The following is an 11,947-nucleotide window of genomic DNA, read 5'->3' as shown; positions in this document are numbered from 1 at the left end:
CGGACTTTTACTATCTATATCTTGGCAAGTGGTTGCTTGAGTCGGGGTTAATTTAATTTTCCATCTTTTGGTGTTGCTTGTCAAGTATGCCACGCTCATTCATATTCAGTAATCATTGTGGATCTTGTCAGTTAGCAAGATATGCAAAAACCAAGTTATTTCTACGTCTACCAATCTACTATTAAAACTGCAAGAAAGCTACACTGACAATGAAAATAAGACTCAATATTTCTTCTTTGTTACCTCAAAATATAAAGTAACCCTAACCTCTCTTCATTCGTTTTACCTATCAATTTCTTTTAAAGATTTTTTGTTTTTATTTATTTGTTGTTTCCCAATTTTGAAATATTAATTACTTTTTTTTGTTAATTATATCTTTATTTTTTGCCTAATTTTTAATTTATTTATGTATGTACATTTATTGAGGTAAAAAATTAAAAAAGTTAAAATAACAAACTTCATAACATTAGACAAAAGAATAATTACATATTTTTTAGTTTCGAAATTAAACCTTAAGTAAAAAGGATAGTAAAGAGTATTATGTATATTATCTATAACTATTCTAAATGTGAGCTACATCTTTAAATGTGTCGCTTTATTGGTACGGGTGTGCAAAATCCAAATTCAAATAAGTGGGTTGGATTTAAAATCCATATCTACTTTAACTAAATCAAATATATTTGGATTTTTTTAAAATTCATTTAAAGTGGATTGAATCCAAATTAAATTCACTTTGTTAATTATATTAAATCCTCTTTGTCAATTACATTAAATCCATTTTGATAGGGATAAAGACTAACTTGGCTCAAACTAGGCCTAAGCCGACTCAACCTAAACACAGACCAATTCAGCTCTACATCGGCCCCGACCCAGATGACTCGACATCGGTCCGGGCCCGGACGACTCGACATCGGCTTGGGCCCAGACAACTCAACAGCGGCCCCGACCCGGACGACTCGACATCGGTCCGGGACCGAACGACTATACATCGACTCGGCCCGAACGACTCGACATCAGCCTAGGCCCGAACAACTCGACATCAGCCTCGGCCGAACGAATCGACATTAGCCCAGGCCCGTCGACATCGGCTCGACATCAGCTTAAGCCCGCTCGGCTCGACATCGGCCCGGGCCCCCTCGACTCGACATCGGCCCTAGCCCACACAACTCGACATTGGCCCAGGCACACTCGGCTCGACAACGACCCGAACCCCCTCGACTCGACATCGGACCAGGCCCACTCGACTCGACATTGGCCTGAGTCCGATCGGCTCGACAACGGCCCGAGCCCGGTTGGCTCGACAACGGCCCGGGCCCGGTCGGCTCGACAACGGTTCGGGTTCGGTCGGCTCAACAATTGCCCCGCCCCGGTCGGCTCGACATCAGCCTGGGCCCGCTTGGCTCAACATCTGTCCGGGCCCAGTTTGCTTAACATCGGCCCGGCCCCGGTCGGCTCGACATCTGCCCGGGCCCGCTCGCCTCGACATTGGCCCGGGCCCACTCGCCTCGACATCGGCCCAGGCCCGCTCAACTCGACAATGGCACGGGCTCGCTCGACTCGACATCTGACCGAACCCAGTTTGCTTGACATCGGCCCGGGCCCGGTCGGCTCGACATCGGCCCAGGCCCAGTCGTCTCGACATCTGCCCGGGCCCACTTGCATCGAAATCGGTCCAGTCTCGCTCGCCTCGAAATCGGCCTGGGCCCGCTCGAGTCGACATCGGCCCGGGCCCGCTCGACTTGACATCGACCCGGGCCCAGTTGCTCGACATCGGCCCGGGTCCAGTCAGCTTGAAATCGGCCCGGCCCGACCGACTCGACAATGGCTCGGGCCCGCTCGACTCGACATCTACCCGGGCCCAGTTTGCTTGACATCTGCCCGGGCCCGGTCGGTCGGCTCGGGCCCGTCCGCTCGACATCTTCCCAGGCCCGCTCGCCTCGAAATCGGCCTGGGCCCGCTCGCCTCGACATCGATCTGATCCCGATCGTCTCGACATCGACCAGACCCGCTCACTTCGACATCGATTTGGATTCGCTCGGCTCGACATCGGCCTAGGCCTGAATGACTCAAAATCGGCCCGAGCCCGCACGACTAGACTTCGGCCCGGGCTCGCACGACTCAACATTGGCCCAAGCTCGAATGACTAGATATCGGCCCTGGCCCCCTCGTCTCGACATCGGCTTGGACTCGCTTGGCTTGACATCGGTCCGGGCCCATTCAGCTCGACGTGGACTTGGATCAACTTTGCTCAACCTGCGCCTGAATTGTCTTGGCTCAACCTGGATCGGGCCAAGTCAAAATCCAACCCAAAATACAAATTGGATAATCCAAAAATGTATCCAATCCATATCTAATCCATATCCAATTAAATGGATTGGATTTAAAATCCAAAAATATGGATTTAGATTTGAAATAAATCCATTTAAATGGATCAAAACTAATATGGATTTGGATAATTATGGATTGGATTTTGTAATTTGGATTTTTTCCCACTTACTTACTTATTGGTATGATTCAAGAAGTGAATGTATTATGTGTAAATTCTAATAATATCTATTATTATTTTCTCTTTCACGTCAAAATTTAACTTTTCTGTATTCCTAGGTAGTGTATTATTTTCTCTATCACGTCATTTGAATGGATGAAAGATGAAAACAAAAAAGGAAAAACAAAACAAAAGAGGGTTCTGAACGAAGAACCTTTCCTTTGAAGTAGTAGTAGATGCCCTATGATATACCAACACCATTATCATTCTTATAATTACAGTTACTGTTTTAGCATATACATAATTTGCCAACATAACACTCAATGGAGACTTGCCTTCTTACCATGCACATATGATTAATCATTACCATGTTTTCCGCGTCATCTTAACTGATGTCGGCAAAAAATAATCTAACCAATATTTATGAGAAAAACTCATTAATATTGATATAATAACTTTGGTCTACATTGAAAAAAAAACTCCAATTAAATCAACTGAAAAACTATTTATTCATATTAACTTAAAATAAACTATTTAATATAAGTCAAAAAACAATAATGTTGAAAAAAATCCCCATCAAAATACTCAAATAGTGTACACTTTACCCCCAATTCATGTGGTATGGGACAAGTAATACAAATTATTCAAAATGATTATGCATGCCCATTGTTTGACAAAAAGTAACTCATCTGCTAAACAATTTGCAAGAAAAGTCTTCTAACCCTGTCCAATCCCCTTCCTAGTTAATCTATTATTTCAAATTACCCTTTAAATCATCATGAATCTTTTAACGTGTTTTCTTTTATATCTTAGAATTCATGCAACAAAGTTCTATAATATTCTTATCGTGTATTTTGTATTTATAAGTAGAAAAAACGTTTTATTTATAATATGTTATTATGAAATACATGTGTTATATTTTAAAATATTTACATTATTTATTTAATTCTTATTTTCTTCCTGTGGTATATGAACATTATGTTGTGACTTGTTCTTGAAGCTCTAGGTAACATTTATATATAGGTGGGGTTGCAGATACTTGTAGAGTCTTCAAGTAGGTATTTTATTAAAAAATATTAAAGTTAACCATTTCACTATTTTTACTTGATGCAAAACATAGAGGATAATAATTTCACGTGATAGTCAATTGAATTATTTTAGTTTATTCTTCTATGAATTGAATTTTTATTGTGATATTGGATTTGTAATTTAACTAGCTATATAGACCTAGGTATAAAGTAAATTGCAGAGTTTTATTTTATATTTCTTGTGTATTTAAATCTGGTTAAATGGATTTTAGAATATACATTATTTAGATGCTTGATAATATATCATTGTACTTTAAATATATAATTTTCAAACATGTAATACACTTGAGAAAAAAATAAGACAAGCTATAATTAGAAGACATAAATTAAGATTTTTGAAGTACATTATTGTAATACACATGAATAAAATAAAACAAATAATACTGTAATTACAAGTCATAAATTAAAACTTTGAAATACCTTAGTTAGCATAGTCATTGTCACTGTAGGTCTCGTAAATTGGAGATTAAGAACTGAAGTAAATGCACTGACCCTTATTGAATAATTTTTTTTTATAATTTAAATCAATAAAAATCTCGTTCTTTGATTAAAGTTGCAAAGATGAACTCTTTTTTATCTTTCTCACTAATATAAGTGCATTTCATGTTTAAAAAGATTTTAACTCTTTTACTTCAAATTAGAAAAGTATCCCTTTTGGTTAAACAATTTTTTTTCATTATAAACCAAAGGTTGAAGCTCTAATAACATACTTGGGATAAACTCTTGAAACCCATTTCAATGTATGCATTATATTTATAAGGTAAGAAAGTAGGCAACCTAGGGTTTGAGCAATTAATTATATTAACTTGAATTTTGTTGCTTGACCTTAAAAGAGTTTAATTTAGTTTGAGTTTGGAATTGCCTTCTTCTTTATTTATTTAGTTGGTTAAATTAAGAATCCCCTCTTCTCAATTTTGCGTGGACGTAAATATCACTCCACCAATACAAAAAAGTGTAATTTGATTTTCTGTTAAGTTTCGTTAGCATGTTTGGAAACTTGTGTAAGATTTTATCTGTAAAAAAATATGGCTAATATACAATATCACTAATGGAAAAACAGTATTCCGTAACAAGGGTGTAGTAAACAATGAGATGATATGCTGATTTTAGTTATTATCGACATAGTAACTTTATTTAGTAAGTGTTCTATTTCTATTACATGCCATTATTTATTTAGGAACTTTTCTTTAGGAGAAGAGACATTAATTCTTCAACGATTTTTCCCATTTTTTCTTCTGTTTTTGGTCTTTGGCAGAGGAATCAGGTGCACCTACAAAAGTTTTTCTAATGTTTAAAGAACTTATCAATATTTTGATATAATAACTATCGTAGTAATATCTTATTTTTATCTAGGTTGTACATATTTATAAAGTTTTATTTTATGGTTGAATCGAGATTAAATTATATATCACGATTAATATTTGTATTATCTTGTTATATCTTAAATATTAAGTTGCATAATAATATTTAACATCAAATTTTTTATTAAAAAAATTTATATTAATTTATATTTATTTTAATATATTTTTCTTGTAATAACCAGCTGGTACCGGATACCACCAGTAGATTTAGGACCATTCGGCCTTTTAACGGTTAGAAAGTATTTTTTGTATACTACAGAATTTATATATGTGGATAAATTTTATTTAAGTTTGATGCAATAGTTGTTATTAGAGCTGTAAATATCACGGTGCATGAAAGTTAAGAGAAGAGATAAAAGATGCAGTGTTGCAGAATAACTCGGATATTAACGAAGTTTGGTGCAGTTCATGGGCGGACAATGTTTTCAATCATATCAAACCTCACAAAATTCCAAAACTACTCTTAATATATGTTTGCCTTTAACAAAGTCAATAGTAGGTTTTGTCCAAGTAATCCATAATCACCATCATCATCTTTCTCATAATTAAATTTCATAGACACTTTTTTATTTTTACTATAATTTTTGCAGCCGGTTTCAGCATACCAATTTCCCAACACTATCAGCCAATGGAGATTTCCCTTCTTACAATGCATTCTATCATTACTCATTACCATGTTTTCCGTGTCATCCTTGTCATGAAAGCAACTGGGTGATCATTATAAATAAAGTACACTTTTCACACGGATTTCATCACAACCAAACTTTCCTTCCTATTTCTCTCACTGGTCGCTGCTTTCTGGCTGTGACATTCCATTCCAGAGTCATGGTAACTATCTGCACATTGCCTGAAATATGCAGTTTTAGACTTTGCCTGTATAAGGGTTCACAATTTTCTACTTCATGTTTTTCTTTAGCTAATCAACTCTCCATATATTATCCACTTACCTTCTATTATCTGTTTATCTTTGGCACATTCAAATGGTTCAAAAATGATTCTGCATGCTCATTGTTAACAAATCAGATCACTTTTAGATGTTCATTCATTTGCTTAATTAAATGTGATGTTTTACACTGAAGGATTTGAAAGCTGAGGATTACGTTGGAGATGTTGAGTATAAAGCAGATAAGACTCCGAGACAAGGAGGATATAGAGCCACATATTTCATCTTTGGTGGGTAGACCATGTTCCCCTCATTCACATTTTCTTTTTAACATTCTTCAGGTAAAATGGAATAATCTGTTTAACAAAGGCAAATTCTTTGGCTTTTTACTGCAGCAATGATGTTGCTAGATAACGTAGGATTTGTGGCCAACATGGTAAGCTTGGTTTTATATTTCATGAATGTCATGCATTTTGACTACTCTGGCTCTGCAACCACCACAACAAACTTGTTGGGTACTGCTTTCTTGCTGACGATCGTTGGAGGGTTCGTCTCTGATACCTATATGAATCGCCTCAACACCTGCATCCTCTTTGGCATAATTCAATTGTTGGTAAAGTATAAACAACTGAGCTGCTTAATTTTAATTTTTGAGGGTCAAAACATAGATAATTGAAATACAAAAATGCTAGAAATATATTTTCTCATGTATTTTTTCAACACACATACCATTATGTTGGTTGAACTTTGTGGGAGATTACTAAATGATGTTGGTCTCAGTAAAAGAAAACGTAGGCTTGAATCAATAAGAAAAATGTGTTAGAAAGAGGTGTCACAAATCGTTGCTAACACTTATAATTGAAATAACTAGCATACAAAAAAGAATCACTGCTATCTGTTGATACATAGTTGCACACAGACACAAAAGTGAAAGGAATTTTTTCTCACTGTCTTAATCTTGATATGTTTGAATTGCAGGGATACTCCCTACTTGTGATTCAATCTCACGACCATAAACTTCAGCCTGATCCATGTTTAACATCAAAATGTGTACATGGCACAAAGGCTTTTCTCTTTTATGCCTCAATATACTTGCTGGCACTTGGTGGTGGTGGAATCAGGGGCTGTGTACCTGCTCTTGGAGCTGATCAATTTGACGAGAAGAAACCAAAAGAACGCATACAACTAGCCAGTTTCTTCAATTGGTTTTTATTTAGCATCACAGTTGGGGCCAGCATAGGAGTCATTTTTGTAGTTTATGTGAGCACAGAGTATCAATGGTACTTGGGTTTTATCATGTCTCTGACATGTTCTGCCGCTGGTCTTCTTTGCATTTTCTCGGGAAAGAGATTCTATCGTACCAGGGTGTCGGGAGAGAGTCCATTGTTAAGTGTTTTACAGGTCTCTTCATTTCCCCTCAATGTTTCATTGCTACTCAACTTCATTCTAGTTTCATTTGAGATTGTTCTTGCAGGTGCTCGTGGTCACCATAAAGAATTGGAGGGTGAAAGTACCCGTGTATTCTGATGAGTTGTATGAAATACAAAGTCACGAGTCTAATTTTATGAAAAAAACCATCCCTCACACTAACCAATTCAGGTTGGTCTTTCTACTAGACCATTATTTTGTTCAGATTTTTAGTTGTCTTGTTTTCAAGTTATACCTTATTTTAATACTTGTTTTGTTCACGAACAGTGTTCTAGACAAAGCTGCTGTTCTACCTGAAGGCATTGAGGCAAGGAAATGGAAAGTCTGCACAGTGACACAAGTTGAGGAGGTGAAGATTCTGACAAGGATGATGCCTATTCTTCTAAGTACCATCATCATGAATACATGTTTAGCCCAATTGCAAACCTTCTCCATCCAACAAGGAACCTTAATGAACACATACATCGGCAAACTTAACATCCCAGCAGCTTCCATTCCCATAATACCATTAGTATTCATGACCCTTTTGATACCAGTCTACGAATTTGTTTTTGTACCTTTTGTCAGGAGAATCACTGGCCACCCCAATGGAATCACAGAGCTACAAAGAGTTGGGGTTGGCCTTGTTTTGTCAGCAATCTCAATGGTGATAGCAGGGATGATAGAAGTGAAGAGGAAGCACGAATTCAATGATCACAATCAGCATCGTATCAGCCTCTTCTGGCTCTCTTTCCACTATGCAATCTTTGGTATAGCTGACATGTTCACACTGGTGGGGCTGCTGGAGTTTTTCTACAAAGAAGCTCCTCAAGGCATGCGTTCTCTTTCCACTTCATTTTCTTTTCTTTCCTTGTCCATTGGTTACTACTTGAGCACAGCTTTTGTTGAGCTCATCAACTTGGTAACTAGAATCGGAAAGAGCAAGAAAGGGTGGCTAGAGGGACGTGATTTGAACCAAAACCATGTTGAATTATTCTACTGGTTCTTGGCTATACTCAGCATGCTTAACTTTCTCCTTTATCTGTTGTGTGCAAAGTGGTACAAATACCAAACTAGTGTACCATTTGAGAACAGGGGAATGTTGCACAAAGATCCACCACCTCGTAACGATGAAAACATGTCTACTATCCAAAACATTGCCTCCAATGAAGAACATAGACCAGAAATCTCCCACTGATCAGAAATTCTTGTATAGTTTTAACTCTATGGATTTACGTTCTAATCACGTGATCCCGATTAATTTATTCATGAGACAATTATGTTTTTAAAATTGATTAAATAAACAATAATGTGCCATGTAAAGAATGTTCAAGATCACATGGTGTAGACTATACAATATTGTTGTGACCATTATGTGTTTTGCAATACCAAAATGATAATTTAGGTCATTTCCCCTTCATATCACAAATGATTTCACTATGTAAATTTTATTTCCGCAAATTCTTCCTATAACTTCATACCTTCTTTTTTTCACCTCTATTTTTTTAATTTCAACAATATCCTTCTAACTATGGTGAAAAGTATTGTGTCTTCTTCTTCATTTTCAAGTGTTAGTGATTTTTTGTGGTGGTTGACGGTGAACATTAGTGGTTGAAGTAGTATTTTTACTAGTAGTGATTGTTTTCATTTGTTTATTGTACAATCTGAAAGCCACAAAATCTATAAAAAAAACCTTGGAGTACAAACCTAAAAAAAATCACACTGTAGAATAAAATTTTGGTTCCAAAGGTCCACAATTCGCTTCAAATTGCAATAACAGTTAATTTTATGAAATCATTGCAAGGTGCAACAATAATTATTTTTTATAGGATTTTTGTGTTGTTGTTTGAGTAAAACTTCTAACTACAAGAGACTCAAAGTTTTCCGATAGATGTGAATTTATCTTATGAAATTAATTAAAACATGTCAAATGATGAAATTGCTCTTTTGAACATTATGGTTGAATAATGATAAAAGTGTTGCGGTTGAAAGGGATGTATAAGTTTCATTTAGAGTTATTTAATTTTTTAAAAATGTTAAAATCGAATTTCACAAATAATATGAAAATGAAGGAAGTATTTGTCTTTTATTTTTTTATTTTAAAATAGAATTTATAGAAATATATTTGATCAAATTACTTTACGGGCTTTGTAGTGGACCTACCTTCATTTTCCTTTTGGGCTTTGTAATTCAGATGGGGAAATATGTGGGCCCATCTTATTTATTATGTAATTGTTGTACCGCATTTATCGCCGATTGATTCATTAATTAATTCTAAGACGGTCTGGCTAATGCTATTCACGTGACTTCAAATTAAAGCTGACAGCAAAATTTAATAAGAAAAAGTTCGTGTTTTCTAAAAATGCATTTTTGAACTTATTAGAAAAAAGAAGTTTTATAATCGAGTAGAATATAATAATCTTTTAAGCTAATAAAACAGAGTCTTGCGTTTAACTAGTTGTAAACTTCGATATATTCTTACAATTTGAGAAAAAAAAAAAATAACAGAACAAATATAAACTTCAATATAAACTAAGCTAACAACATAACATATGGTCTTATTTTTTCATATTAATCAGCTTTGCATTATTTAACAGAGTTTGTATATTGTTATTATAATAACTTTATATTTTAAATACACTCTAATTTTAAATTACGAGAATATTCCAAGAAATTCTCAGCATAATTATTTAAATAGACAATTGACACAGTGATAAATTAATTCCTGAATGAAAATTTTGAAGAGTTTTGTTATAATTAAAAAGGAATTCTCACAAAAAAAAGTCAAAATCAATCCAAATATTTATTTTTGTTGTCATCTTCTTCATCTAAAAAGACTTAAAATGCATTAAACACGACCCGTTATAGGATATTGTTGGATTCACCATCTTTGATAACAAAATGAAGTAAAAAAAAAAAAAATAGTGTACCGGTATGGCCGAGAGGCCGAAACCTGAGAAGACTTGGTCGAGGGGCCGAGACCTTAGAAGGCTTGGCCGAGAGGCCGAGACCTTGGAAGGCTTGGCCGAGACGGCCGAGGGGCCGAGACCTTAGCAGACTTGCCCGAGAGGCCGAGACGACCGAGACCACTGGAACATGGCCGATGGCCGACCCATGCCATGATGATTTGGCCGATGGCCGACCCCTATTACAGTTAACGCTCAAACCAAGATCAGTGAAGTTAATCTATCATTAAGAATTAGGTAATGCAAACCTAAGAGGTGTCCACCTCGATAAATGGGCCCAACAAGGTAGGCCCACTAGAATAATATAAATAGTACGCATCCCAAGGAGTAAGGTATGTCATTTATCACTCTGAGAGCTGACCACCCGCTTTACTGACTTGAGCGTCGGAGTGCCTTCGCAGGTACCCCACCATCCGATGTTCAGCCGAGGCCGAGGGCCGAAGGAGAAGCAGGAGGACGAAGAGAACCTCAGTTCACTACCCAGTCACCTGACCGACCGAAGGAAGGAGAAGAAGACTTCAACAGTTTTCTAGGTCCCATCTCCCTAGCAGGAACAAATAGTATTAATTTAAGTAAAAGTGTAAAAATCCCATATAAATCTTTTAAAAATGACAGGACATAATGAAGACTAAAAAAATACAATAAATATAGTTGAAGAAACTAGTGTAACTGTTATTGAAAATGACTTTATCATGAATTGTTTCTATCTGTTCTTATTTTTTTCCCTCTCTTATTTAGATACTAATCTATTTGCAATAATGCATGTATTATTTGTTTACAAAACAGTGTTATAACTGCACTATGTATCAATTGTATATAAATACTCATAACAATACATAAAAAAATATTTTTTTATAAAATTAGGCAAACGTAATTTATTTTTATAGTTATATGTATTTAGTATTTTCATTCTTATTTTGTGACAGTCCTTTTGTGAAATGATAAACTATAGTTCGCACTGAAAAAAATATAACTTGAAAAGTCTAAAACTCTCACTATTTTTCTCAAATCATAGGTTTACTCACCTTCGCATACAATAGACATTAAATTAACCTTCACATATATTATAATATAGACTGTTATTAAAAAAAAAAAAGTAAATCTAAAAGATACTAAAAGACACAGAGAGAACCCTTTAAATATTTTTTTAAATTACAAATATTTAATTGATAAAAATTGTTATCATGTAAATTCAAGAGAATAAATAAATTGTCATTTATTTTTTAAAGGTATGAACTACATTTTTTAAAATACACGATAATTTAAACAGAACTTTATCAAAGTTATTGCGGTTAACAATTTAAATGATTAATATTGTGAGAATAGAAAAATATACACACATGTCTACAACTTAAAATCCAGTAACTCTCCTAATTCAATGAGGCAAATAAATAAAATTAAATCTTTAAAAAGCTAATTTCAATAGTTATATTGTGTTCAAATAGCATTAAGATTACAATTATAGAATTTTTAAATATCACTTTATAAATATTTTTATAAGTTTGAATTAGATTTAGAATTATTTTTTTAATATTTTTCTAAATAAAATGAAACATTAATTATAATGTTATCTTCTATATTATATTTTTCTTATTTGGTGGTAGGGTATCTTTTATGTCACTAATCAAATTATGGTGTTTAAGATATTAATATCTAATGATTACGGCACATTATATTTAATCATGTGGTTAAATATAAATTTATTTAAATTGATATATATAATAATAAGACATTGGCATTATCATAATGTAATATAA

At 34.9% G+C, this 11,947-nt stretch overlaps 1 protein-coding gene across 1 annotated transcript; it reads left to right on the top strand.

The window, feature by feature from the left end:
• Positions 1 to 5,664: 5,664 nt before the first annotated feature.
• Positions 5,665 to 8,633, top strand: LOC137807108 (protein NRT1/ PTR FAMILY 4.5). Its single transcript, XM_068607565.2, has 6 exons — positions 5,665 to 5,762; positions 6,014 to 6,107; positions 6,213 to 6,430; positions 6,796 to 7,218; positions 7,292 to 7,416; positions 7,513 to 8,633. The coding sequence occupies exons 1-6, from the start codon at positions 5,760 to 5,762 to the stop codon at positions 8,420 to 8,422; spliced, it is 1,773 nt and encodes a 590-aa protein (XP_068463666.1). The 5' UTR covers positions 5,665 to 5,759; the 3' UTR covers positions 8,423 to 8,633.
• Positions 8,634 to 11,947: the final 3,314 nt, after the last annotated feature.

Source organism: Phaseolus vulgaris, chromosome 3 (genome assembly GCF_051622355.1).
Source record: "Phaseolus vulgaris cultivar YP4 chromosome 3, ASM5162235v1, whole genome shotgun sequence".
NCBI classification, from domain to species: domain Eukaryota; kingdom Viridiplantae; phylum Streptophyta; class Magnoliopsida; order Fabales; family Fabaceae; genus Phaseolus; species Phaseolus vulgaris.
Note: the sequence above shows the minus strand (reverse complement) of the source record. Positions and strands in the feature narration are given on the sequence as shown.